General features: G+C 43.1%; 1 protein-coding gene across 4 annotated transcripts in view; it reads right to left on the bottom strand.

Annotated features, from left to right (window-relative positions):
• LOC145343414 (neuromedin-K receptor-like) overlaps positions 1-26,408 on the bottom strand; it is a 72,296-nt gene that overhangs the window by 7,765 nt on the left and 38,123 nt on the right. Inside the window, exons 2-4 of one of the 4 annotated variants that reach the window (XM_080189640.1) lie at positions 21,253-21,429; positions 16,028-16,063; positions 9,594-9,744 (exon numbers count right to left, since the gene is read on the bottom strand). In XM_080189640.1, coding sequence (XP_080045766.1) covers positions 9,594-9,744; positions 16,028-16,063; positions 21,253-21,429 — 364 coding nt within the window. Of the gene's footprint in view, positions 1-9,593; positions 9,745-16,027; positions 16,064-19,962; positions 19,986-20,110; positions 20,131-21,252; positions 21,430-26,408 lie in introns of all 4 variants that reach the window. The other 3 variants (XM_080189643.1, XM_080189642.1, XM_080189639.1) reach the window with 3 other exon arrangements.

Here is a 26,408-nt window from a genome sequence, read left to right as displayed (position 1 = left end):
CTTCCTTGTTACCTCTTCAAAGAACTCTAACAGATTTATCAGATATGACCTCCCCTTGACAAAGCCATGCTGACTCAGTCTTACTTTATTATGCACTTCCAAGTACTCTGCGATCTCATCTTTAATAATGGACTCTAAAATCCTGACAATGATGTCAGACCAACCAGCCTTTAATTTCCCATCTGCTGCCTCCCTCCCTTGTTAAACAGCAGTGTTACATTAGCTATTTTCCAGTCCTCTGGGACGCTCTCTGCCTTCAGTGATTCCTGACACCCAGATATCATCCAGTGTCTGGTACTCCAAAATCACCCACAGTGCCTGACACATAGAATCATAGAACCCTACAATTCAGAAAGAGGCCCTTCGGCCCATCGAGTCTGCACCGAACACAATCCCATCCAGGCCCTACCCCCATATCCCTACATAGTATACCCACTAATCCCTCTAACCTCCACTACCCTGGACACTAAGGGGCAATTTTAGCATGGCCAATCAACCTAACCCGCACATCTTTGGACTGTGGGAGGAAACCGGAGTACCTGGAGGAAACCCACACAGACACGAGGAGAATGTGCAAACTCCACACAGACAGACACCCGAGCCGGGAATCGATCCCAGGTCACTGGAGCTGTAAAGCAGCAGTGCTAACCATTGCGCTACCATGCCGCCCAAATGACACCCTGATATCATCCAGTGTGTGACACCCCGATATACCGAGTGTCTGACTGCCACAGTATACCACAGTGTCTGACAACTTGATATCACCCGTAGTGCCTGACACCCCAATATCAACCAGTGTCTGATGCACCAATATCGCCTGGTGCCTGACACCCCGATATCACCCAGTGCCTGACACCCTAATATCACCCAATGCCTGACACCCCGATATCACCCAATGCCCGACACCCCGATATCACCCAGTGCCTATCACCCTAACATGACCCAGTGTGTGCCACCCCAATATCACCCTGACACCCGAGATCACCCTGATATGCCTGACACCCAATATCACCCAGTGTGTGACACCCCGATATCACCTACCGTGCCTGACACCCCAATATCACCCAATGTGTTACATACCAACAGTTCCAATTTAAAGTACTTGGTAAAATTGGTCTACCAGGTTTTTCTAAGGATGCATACCCTCCCTCCAATGTAGACCTGAGTGAATGCTGACATTCTGGGGGTGCCAACGCGGATCTTAATCTGAGGCGAATGTAAAAAAACTCATTGTATTATTCGGTGAAATACAGGGGATTCAAATGTTATCCAGGACAATATTTATCCCTCAAATAACATCTCTAATACACAGACTATCTGATCATTTTCTCATTACTGTTTCTGTGATCCTGTTGGGCCAAACTGGTTTTCATGTTTTCTTGATGACTTCAGTGATTGAAATCCTTTTGCAGTGTTAAGGACTTTAGGATGATCCATGGTTGCGAAAAGTTTTATTTTGCTTTGCAATCTTATTAATAGAGGAATCTCATTTCAAAACATTGTCTATGTTCTGATTTGTTGCATTGAAATATACAGCTGCTGGTAAGTTGAAATATATAAATCACCTCTTAGGTTAGCAGTAAGTGCAGCTGATTACTCTGGAAGGTAATGACACATTAATATTATTGTCACAAAGTTGGACGTGTATTTGAATGAAACATAAGGAGCCAGATTCATTGAAAGAAGATGGAACCTAGATGTGGAAGAGGACCCTCTCCAGGAGATGCATGACCTTTGACACTGAAATCAGAGGAGGCGATGCAGCTGCAGAGAAAGCTTTTAAATGAATGGAAAATCACTGGCAACTGTTATTTCCCAGTATGCACTCTAGAGATTTTGCAAACTTACCCATCTAGAGCCAGCATCAATCAATAGCAGATCAGCCAATCTACCGACCAAGCAAGGGTTAAAGGCTCTACTTTGAACCACGGGATTTTCTGGCCATGCTCGTTACAAAGTTGGAAAATTCCGCCTGAGGTCATGGTCCATATCCTGCCTGCTGCGATTCCTCTGGCAGGCAGGATGGGAAAATTCCATGTTCTGAAATTTTCAAAAGGCACCTGAAAAGTGCACAGGAATAGACTGGCAGGCACACTGCAAAGGGTATAACTGGTCATGTGTCACACCAATGCAGTGCCTAGCTGCACTTATTTTAATCAACTAAAATGAATGCACGGCACATTTTACAATTGTCCAGCTTTTGGACAGATAGATTTAAGACATTGTCTTGCACTTGCAATATCTGCATGCTCCATGTCTGGCTAACTGATGAATACAGTAAAAAGTCTGACAACACCAGGTTTTAGTCCAACCTATTTATTTGATAATATTCTCACAAGCTTTCGAGGGGTTACCCTCTTCGTCAGGTGAATGGAGAGTTCTGGCCTCAGACAGAGCATATAAAGCACAGACAGTTTAGAGATCATCGACATGGATACCATCATCTCACGTGAGAATACCATCCACCAGGTACATGGTAAATACTCTTGCAACTCGGCCAACATTGTCTACCTGATACGTTGCAAGAAAGGATGTCCCGAAGCATGGTACATTGGGGAGACCATGCAGACGCTACGACAACGGATGAATGAACATCGCTCGACAGTCACCAGGCAAGACTGTTCCCTTCCTGTTGGCGAACACTTCAGTGGTCACGGGCATTCAGCCTCTGACCTTCGGGTAAGCATTCTCCAAGGCGGCCTTCACAACACACGACAACGCAGAGTCGCTGAGCAGAGACTGATAGCCAAGTTCCGCACGCATGAGGACGGTCTCAACAGGGATCTTGGGTTCATGTCGCACTATCTGTAACCCCCGTGACTTGCCTGGGTTTGCAAAACCTCACTTACTGTACTGTCTGGAGACAATACACATCTCTTTAAACTGTGATCAGTGCTCCTACCACTCACATTGTCAGCCACTTCAGGTCTTGAACAGCAGGTTAGGTGTAAGGATTCGCATTTTAATCAGTAATCTCTAAACTGTCTGTGCTTTATATGCTCTGTCTGAGGCCAGAACTCTCCATTCACCTGACGAAGAGGGTAACCCCTCGAAAGCTTGTGAGAATATTATCAAATAAATAGGTTGGACTAAAACCTGGTGTTGTCAGACTTTTTACTGTGTTTACGCCAGTCCAACGCCGGCATACCCACATCATAACTGATGAATAGCCATTATCAGTGTAGGATTTTCTGCTTGGCATTGAACACAGATATTAGCACTGTGTCAGGATCCCAGCAGTGATTTTTGCAAGATTGGCCAATTGGTGGCTAGAGGGTGCGTTCACAGGCCCGTGAAGCTAGAGTACCAATAGGGAGTCCTCTAACACTGAAGGAGTTGAAGCCTACCATTGCAGGTACTGGACAGACAGGGCACCTCCATCCTGAGGTGCTCTCTCAGAATCTTTAAAACATTTCAAATTGAAAATGGCCACACCTGCCAGGCCACTACTTTGGAGAGAATACCCCACCATGGGGCATATTGTTGTGTGGGCCAATGAGAAAATTCCAGTCAGCTTCTGATCAATGGATTTAACTGATTTCTTAATTGCCATAATCAGCTGCTAGTCACATGTAGGTGGGTAGCTGTTCGTACTTATTCTGGCCTCCGGGAAAATGGCCACACGTCGGGACAAAGTCAGGAAACTGTTACGTCAACAGCCATAAGAAAATTCTGTGCTTGCTGAAGTACATTCCCACCCCATATCAGGATCAATATCATGTCTCAGGTTTCAGCTTTTAATGATAGCTCATCCATTCTAACCTCCAGTTGTAAATTTACTCAGTGTCCACCACACCAGTTCTACCCAATGTTTCTCACTGAGGTCTCCTTTATATTTTTCACTTAAGCTCTTAACACTTTAAAAGGATTTCAATGGCTTTTGTCATCAAGAAAATATGAAAATCAGTTTGGCACAGCAGGATCCCAGAAACAGTAATGAGAAAATCATCAGATAATCTGTGTATTAGAGATACCTCAATCTTGATGGTCTGTCCCAACTCTTCCCAATCAATGTTGGTTCCCTATCCCCCAGTAATTCAAACTTCAAATTCACACCTTCGTAGCTTTGCCTGTCTCCATCTCTAACTTCCTCCAGATCAACAAGCTGCCAAGTCCTGTTCCTCCAACTTTGTGACTCCCTACCATAGCTCCAGCACTGTTGGCCCTGTTAGCAACGCCATAAGCCTCACATTGTGCAAGTTCTTTCCTAATTCATTTCCCCTCTCCCCATCTCCTTTGAGGCTCTTCCTTAAAATCCAGGCCTTTAACCCCCAAGCATTTGATTATCTTTACCAGCTTCCCCTTTTGTGGCTTGGTTCCCACATCTCCAAAGAGGGTTTCTGGCTGTTTTTCTATGTTAAAGGTCCTTTATAAATGCAAGTTGTCGTTTACATACGTTTGTTAGGAACTCAATGAAAAGCTCAATCTGTTTTCTTCCTGATGCCTAGAAATGTGACAATCCCTGTCAAAAGCACTAGAATTCATTCCTTTCACAATCAAGGACCCAACAGAAAAGAAAAGCCTTAATATTTATTTCCCAGAAGGTACAAACGCAGTCAAAGCATGGTCAGGCAGAGACAAATATAGTACAATCTTTCAGTCCAGTTGAACTCACAGTCAATCATTTTCCCCCAGTCACTTTCAATCTTTCTCTATGCACAGCTTTTTCTCGTCTGGTCCGGGTTAGAGTCTAAATAATAAAAGCTCAGTTTGTTCGCTACTCTATTAATGGAATTATGCTCATTAAGCAATGGTAAGCCCAAACCATTACAAAAGATGATATTAGCATCAAGTCAGACATTGATTTGAACAACTGGTTCTGCTCACTCTCACTTGCAGCCTGTTTGCCAGCCTGCTAGCCATGATTCAGTTGGTTGTATTCTCTCTATCTGAGCAGGATGGTCATGAGTTCAAGTCTTATTTCACAGACTTGAGCAGGTGACCTAGGCTGACACTGCAGTGATGAAAGAATGCTGCCTTTTTGGATGAGAAGGTTAAACTGACACCCCTCATACCCTCTCAGGTTGAAGTAAAAAGATCCCATGAAAGCATTTTGAATATTTAAATATTAAATAGCAAAAGGATAGAACCATAGAATCCTACAGTGCAGAAGGAGGCCATTTGGCCCATTGAGTCTGCACCAACCATAATCCTACCCAGGCCCTATCCCCATGCTGATTGAAGGAAGGGTGGGTTTTGGTTGGGAATCAACAAGGAATCTCTTTATGAAGACAGAGGACAGGTACTGAGTTACTGAATGAATATTCTGCATCTGCCTTCACAAACATCACAGTAAAACAGGAGGTCGTACAGAAATGGGATCAGATAGAAATAGATAAAAGGAGGCACTTACAAAGGTAGGTGGCGCTCCAAGTAGAAAGGTCGCACTGGTCCTAGGTTGTTGACGGGAGTAAAGATGGAAATTGTGCGAGTGGAGATCACATTCTTCAATCCTCCTTAGGTATGAGAGTGGTTCCAAGGAGGATTTTTTTAATGGTTTCACAGGACATGGTGTCACTGGCCAGCATTTATTGCCCATTGCTAATTGCTCTTGAGAAAGTGCTACAGTCCATGTGTGTAGGTACACCCATTGTGCTATTTGTAAGTTCCAGGACTTTTACCCAGCGACAGTGAAGGAATGGTGATTATAGTTCCAAGTCAGGATACTGTGTGACTTGAGGGGAATTTGCTGGTGGTGTTCCAATGAGGGAGTCTTACCAAAAAATGGCAGAATGTTGGTTCTAGCAAGAAAAATAGTGTGTTTCTCACCAGAAAAACAGGCCAGTTTTTGCTCCAGATCTTACCACATTCTATCACAAATAAAACAGCTGGGCGTGTTTCATATGGTCATGTTGGGGAATAGGGCCTCAACATGCTGGCAAAGCCCAGCTGCACTGAGATCAGAACACCATGTGGAATGGTGGCACAGTGGTTAACACAGCTGCCTCATAGTGCCGGGGCCCAGATTCAATTCCTGGTTTGGGTCATTGTCTGTGTGAAGTCTGCATGTTCTTCCTGTGTCTGCATGGGTTTCCTCTGGGTATTCTGGTTTCTTCCCACAGTCCAAAAGACATGCTGGTTAGGTGCATTGGCCATGCTGAATTCTCCCTCAATGTACCTGAACAGGCACTGCAGTGTGGTGAATCAGGGATTTTTACAGTAACTTAATTGCAGTGTTAATATAAGCCTACTTGTAACATTAATAAATAAAAAAATTAAAATAAAAAACATCAGGCTCTTTTCGTCCCAACCTCCCATCCCAAACTGTCCTCACCATCCCCATCTGCCATGTCTGCTCCTACCCACCACCACATAGGAATGAATCCTCCCCTCCCACATGAGGCTCCCACTGGGGCTTGCCCCAGCATTGTCCCTGGTACAGGCTGGCACCATGCCAAGGCGACAGTGCCAATCTGTGCTGGGGACATTGTCAGGCCACTGCCTGGCTATGTGTCTCTCCCCCGGGGGCTATATTCACTGTTACACTTCTGGGCAGGTGCAGGTCCCCATGACAGGTTCACGTCTGGGTGAACATGTTGTACGCTTGCCGACGTGACATGTCAGTATGGTTTGAAAATACGGTGAGGGCTCAATAGCTGGTGGGGGGAGGAGGGAGTCTTTAAGCATATGGAAATGTAGTGTATGCAAATCAGGTTTACTGCCACACTACCCATCTTTCACCCATCCCCATCCCTACCCCCAAACCTCCTAGTCCATGTAACTCTGAGTTGCACACCTCTCTAGGACATCTCTGCTCATTTCATTCTGGCCTCTTGAGCATTCCCAACTTGAATCGTTCCATCACTAGTGTAACAATTCTGTGATAAATTCATGTATTGATCTCCCACTTCTGCACAGTACTTACGGCATAGAGACATGTCATTCAGCCTAATTTTTCCCTTTCAGTGCAATCCTTTCCCTTCTCCCACCCAACATATTTACTCTATCCCTATATTTATTTCTCCCTTTTTAAAAATGTAACTTTCTCTTAACTGCATCGATGTTCATCACCATAACTACTCCTGTCATAGTGGATTCCACAGTATAACAACTCTTTGAGTAAAGTAGTTACTCTTGAATTCCCAATTAAATTTATCAATGATTATCTTATCTAATGTGGTCCCTCATATCTGTTCTCCAAATGGGCAATTCATTTAGTGTCAATTTCCCGCTTTCTCCCGACAACTCTGTGCATTCTTTCTTTTCAGAAAACTATTTAATTCACTCTTGAATGCCTCAAATGAACCTGCCTCCACCACACACTCTGGTGGTGCAACGCAGACCTTAACCACTCGCAGCATGGAAACAGAGGTGAGGAGAAATTTGTTCACCCGGAGGGTGATGAATGTGTGGAATTCACTACTGCAGAATATAGTTGAGGCCAAAACGTCGTCTGATTTCAAGAAGAAATTACATATGGCCGTTGGGGTCAAGAGAGGAAGGTGGGATCAAGACATTGAATTTGATCTTGATAAAAGCAAGAAAATCCCTGGAGTTAATATTGTGCTCGGCAAGAAAGTTCCCACTGAGACTAGAGCATTAGCAGGCAGATTGGCTTTGATAGCTAATACATTCACATCCTTAATTGAACATGAAATCAATCCACAATAGTAACACAAAATAGACAGAGCGAATTGCAAGTCCATTTTACTCCATGCCAATTCATTTTGCCATTCAGATTAATTTGCAGCCTGATTTAATACAGTCATGACCATTGTTTATTTTAAAGAAATTGACAGCTGCATTAAACTGGCACAAGAAAATATTCTTCAGCACATTTTTCAATAGCAAATTTTCTCCCTGTGCCCATGGGGGAGGATTGGGATGAGGTGGAACTTTCCCTCACCATCACTTCAGCCCAGTTTCCACCTTGCTAGAGGGCACCAGCTACTTATTGCTGTCAATTTCCACCAGTTCCTTCCATCTTTGATATTTTTCTTTCTCCATTGCGGCAGTGATTCCCATTCCAAATCTATGATCCCTTCCTGCCTCATGGATTTAATTAGGGTGGAGGTGGAAGGGTGGTGGAATCTGCAACTACCCCCTTCCCACCCGATTATCTTCTGCCACTAAATGTGCCTTGGGGGTAGGACAAACCTTTGCAGTATGATGCTCCCATTTGTCCATTGCTCGCTTGTATTTCAAAGTTAACTAAAGATTACAAGGCTGGGGCAACCCAGTTTACAATGATCATTGAATTCCTGCAATGCAAAAGGAGGCCATTTGGCCCATTGAGCCTGCACCAACTCATACCCAGGCTTAGTCCGTAACCCTTGCTATCCTTTTACCATGCTATCCCTTAACCTAAATATTTTGGGACAGTGTGGGGCAATTTAGTATGGCCAATGCACCTAACCTGCACATCTTTGGATTGTGGGAGGAAACCAGAGCACCCTGAAGAAACCCACGCAATACGGGGACAATGTGCAAACTCCATACAGTCAGCCAAGGCCAGAATTGAGCCCGGGTCCCTGGCACTGTGGAGGCCTATCAGGGCTAACCACTGTGCCAGAATGATCATATTCTATGAGAAATTGCTTTCATTGAGAAGTTTCTGACATTGGACAAAATTTGTAAAGCATCTCAAGGTGGCATTCTGTATGATGAGCCATTTCAGTTGATGGAATTAGTTGCACAAACCAATGGTTTAAGAGGATTGAGTTGGAATCCATTCAAAATTGAATTAAGCAGTGCTGGCTCAAATACAATACGGGGCAGCTATAGGGGGAAGCTCTCAAAGTTCTCATCAATATCTAAAGTGGGACAAGAACACCATTGTTGTGGAGTGTGAATTTTCCCTTTCCCAAATCAACCATCAGTAGGGGCAGTCTGGATAAGATTGTCAGTTTACTGCCAATTTGTCTCAAATGAGTGAATTTTACATTCTCAATGGTGCTCCCAGAGAACCAAGCGGCGTCTTCAAGCATGAAGACAGATGATACATTGGTCATGCAAGATAAATTGTCTAAAGGAATGATCTTGAAGAAATCTGAAATGGAGTGCTGTTTCTGTGTGATTTGACTATAAAGATTCTCATCAATACTGTTCTGCATCACCATTTCTTTGAATGAATTGGGATTACATTCGCCTGTGTTGAATACTCCTCCATTTCATGCTTTATTTATCAGGAAGGAAAAAGAAAGAAAGATTCATCAGTTAAAGTGGCTGAAAACATTCATGTGGAAATTGGGCTGTAACAGTTTCTGAGTGTACTGTGATGGGGTGCCTCTCACAGTTGAATGCTGAGGCTCATATCTAAAAGACGTCAAATGTCTGCTTTGGAAGCGGATTCTGGGTTCATCCCGAAAGTGACAGCCTTTAAGCGTGATGGTCAGACATTAGCTGCAGGATGTCTTTGTTTCAGCAACAAATTGAACTAAATATTGAACTAAAATGCTACATGAGAGTCACATTATGTACCTGTACAAAGCACCAAGGAAATAAAGCTTGGACACCCTACACCACTATAAAATTGTTTGTCTCATTATTCTTAATGTCTCATCATGTTACATTCAACAGTGGCCTGTGATGAATTCTGTTGCACAAACCAACATTAATTATCCCCGAAAATTGAAAACATATTTTGTCTTAACCTTTCGTTTGGCTTTCAGATGCTCGTGGTAGTTCTCTGATGTGTCACCAGGAAACTCCCCGCCCCATAGTGTAATTCCGACGATGGTGTAGGTAATCGCCATCACAACGAGTGGCAGCAGATACACCAGGACAAGCACCGCAATCTGGTATCTGCAAGAGAATGGTGACAATAAATGATTGCAAATCAGAGTCCAAAAGGACAGCAACTAGAACTCAGGATATTCTCACAGGAGTGGGTGTAGACCTGTCACTGATCCACTGTCATGACAATAGCTCATTGCCCCAGATTGCATTTGGACATATTGAAGTGTAGGTAAGACATATGCTTTTTAAAAAAGGATGTATAAACAAATACCATCTGAGAGACTATAAAGTAACCACTTACCAGAAAATTCCAGTTTTTGACCAAATAATTCAGAGAGAAAGGAATGTCACACTTTTTTTTCAGACAGAGGAAGAGATGCAATGTGCAAGAATGAAGTATAATTTCCTGTGGCCGACGGTCTCAGCAGAGACCATCTCTTGTGAGTTATATCCCAGAGCGTTGACATGATGTGAGTGGAAAGAAAGCATTTTCAAGGTGAAAGACATGTTTGTTTATCCCCTTCCAGGAATACACAAGAAAGGGGGTTAAAAGCCAGCTGTAATTCTGGCTGCAGTGTGTGCAACTTACAAGACACACCAGCTCATCAAGGCTCCTTCCATGGCATTTCCCAAACCAATGGCCCCTTTGACTATGTAGGAGATACAAAACCATCACCCACTTCACTTCCAAGGCACAGAGCATTCTGCTTCACTTGTTCACTCTTACTAAATGAAATTCCTACCATAAAAGAAGGGTATAGCTGAAGAGTATCAGAAAGGGAATGGTGCCTTTGGAATGCTGAAAGGGGAAGGGAAGGTTTGTTTGGTAGTGGCATCACATTGAAGATGGGAGAAATGGTGAAAATTAACTGGTTCAATATGAAGTTTGGTGCAGTGGAAGTGAGTGGGTCTTCGGGGAAAAGATGAGAGCAGAATTGAGTGAAATAGAACAAATATGGTCGCGGATCCTGTCAACAATGGTCAGGGGTGAAGACAATGGTTGGATTCAAATGTTATTTGCAGAACCCAAACTGAGAGTGAGTCAGTGAGCAGGTTATTATTGTGCATTTGTCACGTGAGATATTTTTGTGACATCTTCCATCAGTGTACTGTTGATTGAAAGGAGACTGAAAGAGCAGTAATTGGCTGGGGAGGATTTGATCCTTTTGTGCACTGGATGTACTTGCACCAATTTCCACGTAGATGCTAGTGTTTTAGCTGTGTGGAAACAGCTTGGCTAGGGACATGGTTAGTTCTGAAGCACAAATCTGGAATTTTGTCAGTGTCCAAAGCCATTTTGCACTCCTGAGGCTCAGTTGTGTCTTGATATCACTTGGAATGAATCAAATTAGTTGAAGGCTGGCAACTATGATAGTGGGGCCTCCCAGTGAGAGCGAGAAGGATCATCCCATTGGTAATTTATTCTTAAAATGATTTCTATGCTTCAGCTTCATCCTATACACTCACATATTGTACTCCATGGTCAGTGAGGATGTTTTTGCAATCTCTTCCCCTAACTAATTCACTCAGGGGTTGGTGGGTGAGTGGAATCGGCTGCTGTCGGTGGTGGTGGAGGCAAATTCGATAGGGTCTTTTAAGAGACTTCTGGATGAGTACATGGGACTTAATAGGATTGTGGGTTATAGGTAAGCCTAGTGGGTAGAGATATGATCGGCACAACTTGTGGGCTGAAGGGCCTGTTTGTGCTGTAGTTTTTCTATGATTCTATGATTCTAATTGGTTAATATTTCACCACCATTCTTGACAGGATGTGCCAGAGCTGCGAAGCTTTGATGTGGACCATTGTGGATCTTATAGCTTTGTCTGTTGCAGGCTGTTTCTGCTTTTTTGCACGTACCCCTTTATAATAGCTTCACTGAGAGCTTCACTCCCCAGGAATGTATATCAAGAACTTGGGACCTTTAAATTTCAAAAGCTACCAACAGGCAAGTGTTTATATGGACATTTGCAAACTTCTCCCCTTTCATCCCAACTGCCCTTAACCAAAGGGATAAAGTACACCAAAGCAGAGCTCAAAATCTATTCCATACTATCTGGTGAGTGCAGGATACATCCTGAACAAGGTGTCGTAAAACTTATGGAGGTCTTATGGATTCCTAATTAAGTTCTGTGAGTTCTGAAAAATAATGTGCTGTTTACAACAAGAGCTAATGTACTTACATTAGTGCACAGTACAAGTTCAACATATCTAAATAAGACAAAATGCTCCATATACTTGTCAGTGTGATGAATTGAACTAATGCAAACATTTCATGATCAGAGCTCAAGAATTTACCAAAAATGTGGACTTTAGAAAACGTGTATTGTGAAGAGATTCCAGACTATCAGGGAGTGACTTTCCCATTACTGTACAGGGACAGGCTGATTCAGCCATGGCTCAGCAACAGCACTTCTGCACCTATGCCTTGAAGGTCTCAGGTTGAATGACATTGCAGGCATTTCAGTGCATAACCTTGGCTGATGGTACTTCAGTACAGAACTGAGGGCACACTGCACAATTAGAGGCTCCACCTCTTGAGTTATGATGTTAAACTGCAGCCTCACCTGTCTTCTCAGGTTGATATAAACAATTCGATTGACATACATGATTCCATGAAATAATATGAGAAGGACATTTTGATTAACAGTTATCCATAACCAAAGCCGCCTAAACAGATTATCTAACTATTTACCACAGTGGTGTTTGTGGGATCTTGCTATGTACAAATTGACTGCATAATGTTCACATTACAACAGTGATAACACTTCAGTTGTACCATATAGGCTCTGGACTGTTTTGGGATAGCTTGGGGATGTGAAAGATTCAATATAGATTTTCTCCCAGGGTGGCCTTTGGAGAGTCAGTGGTGAAATGTGCCCTGCAGGAGTGCTGGTCAACAGCATTCAGCTGGAAGACTGTGTAGAAACCAAGCACCCTGAGTCAGGATTGCCAGACTCCCTGGCGCACTGGCCAACCTTTGGATTAAAAGAATGTTAGTCCATGGAAGTGGGAAGTGGACCACGTCGGATTTCATGGAAGCACACATTGCAAGGGAAAGCTGGTCGAGAATCAGTGATTCCACACTGGCAGATCAGGAGGAATGAGAATTCAAACCAGGTGCTGCATGAAGTTTTTGAAATTCAACATTTCATGAAGACAAAGTCAGGATTGTAAGCAAGTGGAGTTGACACTGCAAAACAGTGATAAGATGTTTAGAATCATAAAACTCTGCAGTGCAGAAAGAGGCCCTTCAGCCCATCGAGTCTGCATCAACCACAATCCCACCCAGGCCCTAGCCCCATATACCTACATATTTTACCCGCTAATCCCGCTAACCTGAGCATCCTCGGACACTAAGGGGCAATTTTAACATGGCCGATCAACCTAACCCGCACATCTTTGGACTGCAGAAGGAAACCGGAGCACCCGGAGGAAACCCACGCAGACAAGAGGAGAATGTGCAAACTCCACACAGACAGTGACCCGAGCCAGGAATCAAACCCAGGTCCCTGGAGCTGTGAAGTAGCAGTGCTAACCACTGTGCTACTGTGCCGCCCACAATGTGGAATGTGAATCAAAAAAACATAAAGTCACCTTTCTTTGTACAAAATCTTCTAACTGTAAAAGTCATCAAAGTTTGTCAAAGTTCAAAAACCTGTTGTATTTGTACCCAATGGACCCAAAGAATGGCCAAGGTAAAATACTGAACTGAATGGTCACGGCAAAGACTATAAATTCCAATAACATCCCAGCTGTAGCACTGAAGACATGTGCTCTAGAATTTTCTCTGCTCTTAGCCTAATCTGCTCCATGATAGCCAAAATATTGGGATCTATCTAGCAATGTGGAAACTTACTCAAGTATGCCCTGCCCTCAAAAAGCAGGATAAATTCAATCTAGCCAATTAACCACATATTATCCTACTCTCAATTGTCAGCAAGCGATAGAAGGTGACATTAACAGTGCTATCAAACGGCACTTACTCCGCAACAACCTGCTCACTGACATTCAGTTTGGCTCCTGATCTCAGTCTTGGTCCAAAGATGGACAAAAGAGCTGAACTCGAGGTGAGTTGAGAGTGACTGCCCTTGAAATCTAGGCAGCATTTGACCAAAGATGGCATTAAGGAGTCCAAATAAAATTGAAGTCAATGGGAATCAGGGGGATATCTCTCTACAGGTTGGCATCGTACCTGGCACAAAGGAAGATGGCTTTGTTTGTTTGAAGTTAATCAACCAGGACATCACTGCATGAATTCCTTACGTTAGTGTCCAAGGCCCAACCATCTCCACCTGCTTCATCTGTGACCCTCGTTCCATCATAAAAGCCAGGAGATGGTGTTTTCACTGATGCTTACACAGTGTTCAGCACCGTTCGCCCCTCCTCAGATAATGAAACACTCCATGCCCACATGCAGCAACACCTGGACAACAGCTGATCTGATAATATCCTTTAGGGGAGAAAGTCTGCCATCCTCACCTGATCTGACCTCCATGTGACTCCAGAGCCACAGAAATGTGGTTGATTCTCAACTGCCCTCCAAGGGCAACTAGGGATGGGCAACAAAAGCTGGTCCAGCCAGTGACACCAATATCCCACGAATGGATTAAAAAAAGTGAGAAGTAACATTTGTGTCACGTAAGTTCCAGGGAATGACCATCTCCAACAAGAGAGAAACTGATCATCTCTCCTTGACTTTCACAGCATTACCATCACTGAATCCCCCACCATCAACAAGGAGGGGGGGGGCGGGGTGGGGGGGGGGGGCGAGGATTACCATGAATCAGAAACTTAACTAAATCAGCCTTATAAATATTATAGCTACATGAGCAAATCAAAAGCTGCAAATTCTGTGGCAATAACTCACCTCTTGACTCACTAAAGTCTGCTTACAATCTGCAAGGCACAAGTCAGCAGTGTGGGCGGCACAGTAGCACAGGTGGGCGGCATGGTAGCACAGTGGTTAGCACTGCTGCTTCACAGCTCCAGGGTCCTGGGTTCGATTCCCGGCTCGGGTCACTATCAGTGTGGAGTTTGCACATTCTCCTCGTGTCTGCATGGGTTTTCTCCGGGTACTCCGGTTTCCTTCCACAGTCCGAAGATGCGGGGGTTAGGTTGATTGCCCCTTAGTGTCCAGGGATGCGTAGGTTAGAGGGATTAGTGGGTATGATATGGGGGTAGGGCCTGGGTGGGATTGTGTTAGGTGCAGACTCGATGGGCCAAAGGGCCTCTTTCTGCACTGTAGAGTTCTATGGTGATGGAATACTCTCCACTTGCCTGGATGGATGTAGCTCCAACAACACTTGAGAAGCTCAACACTATCCAAGACAAAGCAGCCTTCTTGATGTTAACCAAGCCCACAAGTATAAACATTCACAAAATGTCAAGATACAATGCATCAAATCTCTTTTGGCAGCACTTTCATACAATCTCCACCAACTAGAAAGACAAGCAGCCACCTGGGAACTCCACCACTTACAAGTTTCCTTCCAAATAGATCGCCTTGGAACTCTTATGACTCTTCCAGTAGACAGGCCTATGCACTGTGGCAGTTTCCTGGTGTATATATTCCTAGAACGATTCTTGAAAGACAGAAAATCTAACCCAAATTGAAAGAAACTGATGACATCATGTTGACAATCAAACAAGATGAATTTCCTGCCAGTCACCTGAAAGAAGTGAGGCAGGAGAGCAATGAGAAAGCGTGGTGATTGTTCCTTTAAGGGCAACACAGCAGAGTAATGGATGGGTGACCAATTGTGACTGAGAGTGGGTAATCATGCCAGGGAGTGAGTCCAGTCTTAGGCAGGGGACATGTTGGGGACTAGGTGAGTCTGTGGTACTATTGCACAGTTCTTCTCATTAATAAATTTGTGTTGATTAATGAAATGTTTGAAGGTGCATCATTATATCTGGTGATGAGGACAAAGTTATCATGACACAGCCTCTGGCCAGACACCTGTGAGTATCCTGCTTTAATTGAGGTTGAAAAATAAAGCACTCAGCCAAATACCTTTCTTTGGGCAAATAGCACATCTGAGAAACTGCCAGACTCCTAGTAATGTAGAATCAGAAAAGATGGACAGTTCCAAGCTGTGTGGCAACAGGGAGAACTCAACAACAGCCCTGGTTCAGAAGGATGAGCGAAGTGCAGAAATCTACCTCCACTTGCATTATAGTCTAAGAGACGGTCCAGGAGGGTCAGTTCATTGCTGAGGCTGAAGGGCAGATGCTGAACAAATCTGAATTGGTCGGTGCAGATAGAAGTTTAGAAATAAATGTATAAAGAGAAAACAAGAGAAAATAACCCAGAGAGGCAAGAGCTGTGGCTTTAAGTTTAAAAAAAACATCTTTTTTGAAAAAGAGCAGATAGAAAGCAATGTACTAGCGAAAACAATGTGCCAAGTGAGGTGCTGCAAGGTCCCCAAAGTGCTGAAAAATCAAGGAGCTGAATCTGACCAGCTCTCAATATCGGAGCAGAGCCTGTCAAGGTTCCATGGCAGCAATTGCTATGCTGATGGGCTTGAATCAAAAGAAGAGATGATTTCAACCTGTTTAAAGAAAATGACAGTAAGTTTTTTAAAAACGGCCCTTTGGACTTCTGAGTGCAATCAAAGCTCCCAAATGGCCAGAAGAAATAAAAACCTTAGAGACTGCCAAAAGGACTTCCCTTTCCTAAAAGGTGAAGTTTAAAAGAGCAGCTGGATTTATGCCAAAATTCCAAAGGCACGGGAGACGCACAGAAAGAAAATCGTCAGCTGTTGATAGCCTAAGAAATGACGATCTTAAAGTTGCAATGCATTTAAATTGGCAACCACAAGATTGAGCAAACGCTACGGATAGGAAAATTGGGGAAGACTCCAGAAAGAGGGCAACACTCAGAAAAGGTCCATATGCAACAAAACTCTCAAGGAAGATGCAATGAGGACCCCAGAAAGTGAGCAAAAGAAAATCCCCAGAAGGAGGGCACCAAAAGCCCCAGGAGGGCAATGAAAGACCCCAGGAGAACAATGAAAGATCCCAATAAGAGGCCAATGAAAAACCACAAGAGGACAATGAAAGACCCCAGAAGAAGGGCAAAGAGGAACCTTCAAAATGGAAAGAAGTCAACACTTCATCAGAGACAGACCTGACCAACAGTGAAGTCAAAAGGGTTTGGCTGGAGTTATGACAAGTGAAGACGCCATTTGTGAAATGTATGCGTCCAACAAGAACATGATGGATTCCCTTCAGAAGAAATCCAGAAATTAAAGACTCCAAAAGAAAGTAGGAACTATGGCAGGATGGCATAATGATTAGCACTGCTGCCTCACAGTGAACATAGAACATAGAACATTACAGCGCAGAACAGGCCCTTCGGCCCACGATGTTGCACCGACCAGTTTTTTTTTAAAAAAAACACTGACCCACTAATCTAAACCAATCCCTTTTCGTCCATAAACCTATCCATAGATCTCTTAAACGCCCCCAAACTAGGCGCATTTACAACCGCAGCAGGCAGGGCATTCCAATCCTTCACCACCCTCTGGGTAAAGAACCTACCCCTGACATCCGTCCTATAACTACCACCCCTTAATTTAAAGCCATGCCCCCTCGTGCTAGCATTCTCCATCCGAGGAAAAAGGCTATCACTATCCACTATCTAAACCTCTAATCATCTTATATGTTTCAATAAGATCCCCTCTTAGCCTCCTTCTTTCCAGCGAAAACAACCCCAAATCCCTCAGTCTCTCCTCATATGACCTCCCCTCTATACCAGGCAACATCCTGGTAAACCTCCTCTGCACCCTCTCCAAAGCCTCAACGTCCTTCCTGTAATGTGGGGACCAGAACTGCACACAGTACTCCAAGTGCGGCCGCACCAGAGTTGTGTACAGTTGCAACATGACGCTGCGACTCCTAAATTCAATCCCCCTAGCAATAAACGCCAAGACACCGTATGCCTTCTTAACTACCTTATCTACTTGATTCCCAACCTTCAGGGATCTATGTACACATACACCTAGATCCCTCTGCTCCTCCACACTATTCAAAGTCCTCCCGTTAGCCCTATACTGAACACATCTGTTACTCCTACCGAAATGAATTACCTCACACTTCTCCACATTAAACTCCATCCGCCACCTCGCGGCCCAGCTCTGCAACCTGTCTAAGTCACCCTGCAAACTATGACACCCTTCCTCACAATCTACCACACCACCGACTTTGGTGTCATCAGCAAACTTACTAATCCACCCAACTATACCCTCATCCAGATCATTAATAAAAATTACAAACAGCAGTGGCCCCAAAACAGATCCCTGAGGCACACCGCTCGTAACCAAACTCAATGATGAATATTCACCATCAACCACCACCCTCTGTCTCCTATCTGCCAGCCAATTCCTGATCCAAGTACCTAGATTACCCCCAATCCCATACATCTGCATTTTCTGCAGAAGCCCATCATGGTGAACCTTATCAAACGCCTTACTAAAATCCATATATACCACGTCAACTGCCTTACCCCCATCCACCTCTTTGGTCACTTTCTCAAAGAACTCAATAAGGTTAGTAAGGCACGACCTACCTGCTACAAAACCATGCTGACTGTCTCTAATCAATTCATTACTCTCCAGATAACTATAAATCCTATCCCTAATAATTCTTTCTAAAACCTTGCCCACAAGTGCGAGGAACCCTTGTTCAATTCTGGTCTTGGGTCACTGTCAGTGTGGAGTTTGCATGTTCTTCCCGTGTCTGCGTGGGATTCCTCCGGATGCTCCGATTTCCTCCCATTGTCCAAAGCTATGCACGTTAGGTTGATTAGCCGAACTAAATTGATACTAGTGTCAGGGGATTAGCAAGGTAAATATGTGGGGTTATAGGAATAGGGCCTGTGGGATTGTGGTCAGTGCAGACTTGATGGGCCGAATGGCCTCCTTCTGGGAATAGAATCCAGGGATTCTATTCTATTCTAGTCTATGAACAGGAATCAACAAGAAGAAATTAAAGGCCTAGAAAAGACATTAAGACAAGTTGAAATAACGACAGCAAAGTTAAAAAATAGTTGCAAACATTTACAAAATAAAGTTAAGAAGAAGGAGACATCCATGAAACAATGTAGAATAAATTGAACTGCATGAAAAAGCAACTGGAAAATAAGAACAAGTCCAGTGAAGAATTTAATTGGGAGATTAAGCGTTTTTCTAGAAGGAACGAAGCATGGCAATGGAAAATTAACTGAAGAAATAAAAACACTGACAGCAGAATTAGCAATTCACAAACAAAAGGAAACTGAGATTAGGTGCCAGAACAAGACTGCTGAAATGGTCTCACTGATAGAAAAGCATAAGAACCAATATAATTAAATTGGCAATCAAAGATGCTGAATTGAAATGCTGGAAAGAGAAGAAACTTTATCACACAACCCAAATACCAGAAACAGAGTACCATGACCATTCCTTCACACGTGACATGCCAGGACTGTGAAAAAAACTGTCAAAACTATATTTGGAACTGTACATAGCCAAAGGCTAACAATAAAAGTGTTTATGTTTAAACACATTAGATTCAAGATCTCAATAAGCCACTGCAACATAAAAAATCCACGCTAAGTACATAAAAACATATGGTTTCATGAGGTGAAACTTCGGTAGTCGATCAAGTTGCATCCCCGAAATTATTGTCTCAGACCGAACACTGTTGTATCAAGTGGACATGGAGGGATGGATCGTTCTTAAACATGTGTATCATGTGAGGAGTAAAGAGATGCTCCAGCAGTCAGTGTTGTCATCAAGAAATGTTTTTAAACCTGTAAGCACTGAAGTAGCTGATCGACCTGTTACAAACATAATTGATGTCTCCATGGGAGCAAGTAGTAATGAATTGCCTGTGCCAGAAGAGATACTCATTGCAGTTCCTGTTAATGTTAATCCTGTGGAAGCATCTCAGACCACAGAACAATGCTGCTCTACAAGAAACAGAAATACCCTCAAAGGCATGATCTATAATTCTCCTTTGCATGTATATCTTGTTTAGTTAGAATTTAGAATTGAGTAAATTAGTTATTGAAGATTGTGTAAAAGAGTTAAAGAGGTGGGGGGATGTGCTGATTTTCCATTTAAGGGTCACATAGCTTAGGTAACGAATTGGAACTCTGAGTAGTCACCCCAGGGGATAGAGTCTGCTCTTAAGCAGGAGGCATGTAGAGAACCAGATGCAGTCATATGGTTGCTGTACAGTTCTTCGTATTAATAAATACTTGTGTGTTTCTAATGAAGTCAGTGAAAGTGTATCATTACAGGAAGCCAGAAGTATCAGAAAGCTGAACTTTCACACAAAACTATTTCAAGTCGAGTTGTCAATTCCTCCTAATGCAATGCAAATTGTGCATTGATGTTGGGATGTTCAATGACAATTTCACAGCTTCAGTCCCATTTGTAAGTTTACAGATAATGAAGCTGTGCCTGCTTCTGGTAAGAGCTCTGTGAGAAGAGTTTCAAACATAACCCATGGACTGTGGGAACATTTGTCAGTATTGAAGTGCAAAACACAATCTTTTCTTTCCTCATTCCAAGATTTTAGAACAGACCCTATTTAGTTCACCATTTCCACCATAACAATCATCAACAAGCAACTCGTTTTAAACTTTTGTCAGATTTCATACTCCCGTGAGCACTGGTAGGTCACAGGAAATGGGACCTTTTCAAACAGATGTGGATTCAAGTTGTATATTCATTCCAAACTTTCCCAATGTCAAAAGAAGTAAATGAAACTGATTCTTGTAACAGTTAAATTCCACTGAACAAATCCTCTGATACCCCGTAGATCAGAAGGCCTGCCTTGGGGACTGGCTGATCAGGCAACAAGGAATGACTCAGTAAATTCAGAAGTTGGGAGAGCCATTGTCCAAATGAATGTTGATTGGAGGTAGACACATATCAGGTTTAATTATCTTTGTATCAGACCGTGGATGTAGGATCAAAAGTAGCCCATTCATCCCACTGAGTCCGCTTCAACATTTAGTGAGATCATGACTGATCTGATGTAATAATCCTTGACTCCACTTTCCTGCCTTATCCCCATAAACCCTTGATTCCCTTACTGACATAAAATCTGTCAATGTCAGTCTTGATGACCCAGCCTCTACCCTTCCAGACCTGAGATGGTCATACTGGCCTTCTCCCCAAACTACTGCTCTCAATGTGATGAAGGTGCTTCCACAGAACATTGATAAGTGCCCAATCAGATTGGGGCATGACCAGGGTTGTGGTGCATCATTGGTCTACAGCAGAAGGAGTGTTGCTGAGGGCTGAATGGTAATATTTCCAATCTGATCTGCAAGATCCTGGCTACCTGACATGGGATAATCTTCCATTCACTCCCACTTTGCCCAAGTATCTATATCTGGAACCTAAGTGTGTCAGTGACTGTTTTTCTGAATCAGTCCAAGGAAGAACTCATTAAACCTTGATGCCCAACATAGCCAACCCAATAATCATTGCCTGCTTAATCTAAATGTTGCTATACAAAGGATTAGTATCATTCCTTTGCTTACAGTATTCTCAAGTAAACTCTCAGTTCACACTTACATGAAGACTCCTGGCCAGTTCAAAAGGCAGATGACTCGCCCTGGCTGATGCTTGATTTCTGAATAATAGCACTGAGGGAAGGCGAGAATCACAGCCAGGCTCCAGATACTTGCAATGATGACTTTAGTTGCCATAGCTGACAGTCTTGGCTGTAAAGGATGTATGATGGCCATATACCTACAAGAATAGAAAAGAAAATGAATCAATTATTTCTTTCTGCACCAAATTTGGTAAATTGCATTTATTGGAAACAATTTTCTTGATTCACTTTTCAGGGATTTGCCTTTGGAATTTTCACATCCCCCAAATTCAATAGGGCTCATTTTCTTCCTCCTCTATCTGGAGGCAATTCCTCCTGATCTGAGTTTAGCCACCACCTCTCCCCTCCTTTCCCCCTTTCCACAACGTGGGTTCAGTCATTTCCCTCAGGCTGACCCCCTTGCACCCAGAAACTGGGACAGAATTGCCACTAGGTGAAAGTGAAGGTGGTAGAAAATACGGCAATGCCTTCCTGCAAAGCATGATCAGATCATCTGTTTTAGTGATGTTTCCTGAGGGATAAAGATCAGCCAGGACACAGAGCAGATACTCCTGCTTTTTCTCAAAATAGCACTGTGGGATCTTTAACATCTTCCTGAGAAGTTGCATGGGGCCCTCAGTTTAAGTTACATCAGAAAGACAACACCTCTAACAGTGCAGCACTCCCTCCACACTACAGGGATTCCCTTTACATCCTATGCTCAACTCCCCGGGATAGGAATTGAACCCATAACCTTCTAACCCCACAGTAAGAATACTACCAACTACGCTGTGGCTGACAGTTAGGAGATCACAAATAGTAGGTGCATTTCAGAAAGCATGGTGTCAGATGTGAAACTCTTCAAAGGTACCTCTGAGATCAATAAGGAGCTGTATGAATGCAAAACTTTCTTTCAACACATTCTTAATTCAAGACTTACTATCAAGGGTCCCTCCAGGATTTTTGAAACATGAGTGATAACTGCAACAGTTTGCATTCAAATAGCACCTGATACATTCAAAATAGGAGAGACATGTCAATTATTCCAGGGAATAATTAGGATCAGGCACCAAAACCTTGGCTGAAGAATAGGTTTGCAGGAATCTTCTATAAGTGGAGAGGTGTGTATAGAAATAATGGATTTAGAATTTGGGAGTTGTAAAGACCACCGAATCAGCTGGAGAATGCAAAGGCAATTGTAAAGCAATGTGGGTACAACCATCTAAAGTCAGGGAACCCTTAACCACTGGAGGAGTTATACAGCAGAGATTGAAAAAAAGGTGTTGGACTTTAATACACTTTGAGACATTAACATGATTTTTGTTTTATTTATCCATTCAAGGGATGTGGGCTTTGCTGGCTATCCCTAATTGTGATGTGGATATGCCGGCGTTGGACTGGGGTAAACACAGTAAAAAGTCTGACAACACCAGGTTTAAGTCCAACCGATTTATTTGATAGTAAACTCACTAGCTTTCGAGGGGATTCCCTCTTCTTCAGGTGAATGGAGAGTTCTGGCCTCAGACAGAGCATATAAAGCACAGACAGTTTACAGATTACTGATCTCCCTTTCCTCTCCAACTTCTTGAAATGTTATGTTTTTGCTCTTATGGGGTCATCAAGAGATTTTAGATTTTGTTTTATGAACAAAAGATATTTATTGATAAGAGAAACTTGATACAAGAGGTTTATACAGCATGAAGGCTGCCCTGGAGCACAGCCCAGTTCTACACGCTCACAGCATGATTGCAACAATAAACTGTCTGAGAGGGTACACCACCCTCTGGCGTGATCATTCAATCTTAGTTCCCATTGGTCCCTCAAGTCAGGTGACTTACTTCTGCTGTACTGTCTTAAAGAGACAGACACCATGCACACAACACTTACTCTCTCCCGAAACTGCTCATCTTTCCAGGAACTCCAATCAGGTTTTTGTCCCCACCACATGTTACAAGTCACTAGGACATCCTATGTGATGTGACAAAGGTAGACTATCCCTAATCATCCTCTCGACCTGTCTGCAGCTTTTAACATATCACACTATCGTGTTCCACCATCTCTTCACTGTCTTCCAGCTGGGTGGGACTGTTCTCACTTCGTTCCATTCTTACTTATTTAATCGCAAACAGAGAATCATATGAAATGTTTTCAGTACCCACTCCTGCACCTTCACCTCTAGTACTTCCATTTCTTATTTACACACAACTCCTTGGTGATATTATCTGAAATCATAGCATTAGACCTCACAGGAACACTGCTGACACCCAGCTCTACCTCAGCACCACCTTCCTCAACTTCTCCACTCTCCCTAAATTATCAGAATGTTTATCTGGAATCCAGTACTGGATGGGCAGAAAATTCCTCCAAATAAATATCGACAAGGCCAAAGCACTGGTTTCAGCACCTGCTCAAAACTCCATTCTCTAGTTACTGACTGTATCTCTCTCCATTAAACTGAAATCTGTCCATTAAACTGAAATCTTCACAACCTTGGTGATAAATTTCACCCCAGAGTGAGCTGCCATCCACATATTCACACCAAGACTGCCTATTTTCAACCCTGCAACAATACCTGCCTTGACCCTGCTTTAGTTCATCTGTTGCTGAAATCCACATTTATGTGTTTGTTACCTCCAGGCCTAACTACAACAACACATTCCTGGCTATACATTCTACACTGCATGAACTTCAGATCATCCAAGACTCAGTCTCCTCCACCAAGTCCTGTTCACCTGTCAGCTCTGTGGCAGCCCAGTGGTAGCATTGCTGCCTCAGTGTCAGTGATCCCCATTCGATTCTGGCTTTAGGTGACTGTTTGTGGGGAGTTTGTATGTTCTCCTGTGCAGAGTTCTGGATTACCCTCCCTGAAATCTCTCCATCTTTCTTCCTCACTTTCTTCCTTTAAGACACTTTTCCTAATCAAGCTTATCTGCATATATCTCCTTATGTGACTTGTGCCAGTATTTTGCCATCCTATCCACCAAGGGAATCAGAGCAGGCGAGGGGTGCACAACGGGAAGGTTCGTTGACCTCGGGTGGGATTTTATGGTTTCAGGACGAGCAAGGCTGTAAAATCCTGCCATTGGTGTTATAATTTTATTTTATGATGTTTCTGTGAAGTGTGTTGGGCATTTTATTATGTTAGAAACGCTATGTTAAAATAATTTGTTATTGCTATCACATATATCCCAATTCTTGCCACTACCCAGTCTCACGGTTTTCCTTTTAATCTATTATATATCTAGCCAAACAGATCTTTCTGGCTCCAATACTCCTGTAAAAGAATATTGGATGGTCAACCCAATTGGATGGATCAGGCTGTTGAAACTGAAGGTAAGTTATAGAAAATAAATACTAGACAAACCAACATTAAAAAAAAGCATGAAATCCAGCCAAAACCAATTGTTTATGAAAGTAGACATTTCATTCACAGTTTATTTCTATACTGGAGAATATATAAACAGACTTTACTGAAATAATCCAGTTGCAAATATTGTGACTAAAAGGTCTTGCTTGTTTGTTAAGCCAGTCACCCTTGAAGAAATCATTAAGTAAACTCTGACCCCTTGAGGTGGCGTCCTATATATAACATTGGCTCCACTTCCACAAACTCTTTCATTGGCTGTAAAGTGCCTTGCGAAGTCCCAAAGTTATGAAAGACGCTTTGCAAATGTAACTTTTCTTTACATTTAAATGAATCATTATTCAAACAGAACCTTTCTTTTAAAGTATTCGTGTATATCAGTTGATTTCACTGTGAGATTCTCAATCATTTGGGTGTTGGTGTGAGAGGAGCAGGAAAGAGCAAGAACACCAACAACTCATATTTATAAAGTATCTTTAACATCGTAAAACATCTCGATCTGCTTCACTGCAGCTATCAATTGACACTTTAGAGATATGAAGAAAGATAATTAATGCTTAGTCAAAGAGGTAGGATTTAAGAAGCAGAGAGAGAGAAAGACAGATTGAGGGTTTTTTTAAATTTGATTTATTATTGTCACATATATTAGCAAACAGTTAAAAGTATTGTTTCTTTAATGCTATACAGACAAGCATACTGTACGTAAAGAAGGAGAGTGCAGGATGTAGTGTTACAGTCATAGCTAGGGTATAGGGAAAGATCAACTTAATATGAGGTAGGTCCATTCAAGAGTCTGATGGCAACAGGGAAGAAGCTGTTCTTGGGTTGGTTGGTCCATATCCTCAGACTTTTGTATCTTTTTCCCGATGGAAGAAGGTGGAAGAGAGTATGTCTGGGGTCCTTAATTACACTGGCTGTTTTTCTGAAGCAGTCAGAGATATAGACAGTGCCATGGATGGGAGGCTGGTTTGTATGATGGACTGGACATTGTTCACAATGCTTTGTAGTATTTTGTGGTCTTGGACAGAGCAAGATCCATACCAAGCTGTGATACAACCAGAAAGAATGCTTTCAATGGTGCATTGGTCAAAGTTGGTGCAAGTCATAGTGGACATGCCAAATTTCAAAGAAGAAAGAACAATGCAGTACAGGAAAAGGGCCTTCGGCCCTCCAAGCCTGCGCCACTCATGAGCCCAACTCGACCATTCATTTGTATCCCTCTATTCCCAGTCTGTTCATGTGGCTATCTAGATAAGTCCTAAATGATCACAGCGTGTCCATCTCAACTGCCTTGCTTGGCAGTGCATTCCAGGCCCCCACCATCCTCTGTGTAAAATACCCTGACACCTGTGTTGAACCTTGACCCCCTCACCTTGAACTTGTGACCCCTTGTGTTCATCACCTCCGACCTGGGAAAAAGCTTCCCACTGTTAACCCTATCTTTGCCCTTCATAATTTTATACACCTCTATTAGGTCTCCCCTCATCTTCCTCCTTTCCAAGGAGAACAACCCCAGTTTGCCCAATCTCTCCTCATAGCTAAGGCCCTCCATACCAGGCAACATTCTGGTAAACCTTTTCTGTACTCTCTTCAAAGCCTCCATGTCCTTCTGGTAGTGTGGTGACCAGAATCGGATGCAGTATTCCAAATGTGGCCTAACCAACGTTCTACATAGCTGCAACATCATATGCCAACTTTTATACTCTATGCCCGGTCCAATAAAGGCAGGCATGCCATATGCCTTCTTCACCACCCTCTCCACCTGTGCTGCCA

The sequence above is a fragment of the Carcharhinus amblyrhynchos genome, chromosome 5 (assembly GCF_965287045.1).
Source record: "Carcharhinus amblyrhynchos chromosome 5, sCarAmb.v2.hapA, whole genome shotgun sequence".
In the NCBI taxonomy this organism is placed as follows: Eukaryota; Metazoa; Chordata; class Chondrichthyes; order Carcharhiniformes; family Carcharhinidae; genus Carcharhinus; species Carcharhinus amblyrhynchos.
The sequence above is the reverse complement of the archived record's forward strand: the minus strand, read 5'-3'. Positions and strand labels throughout refer to the sequence as shown.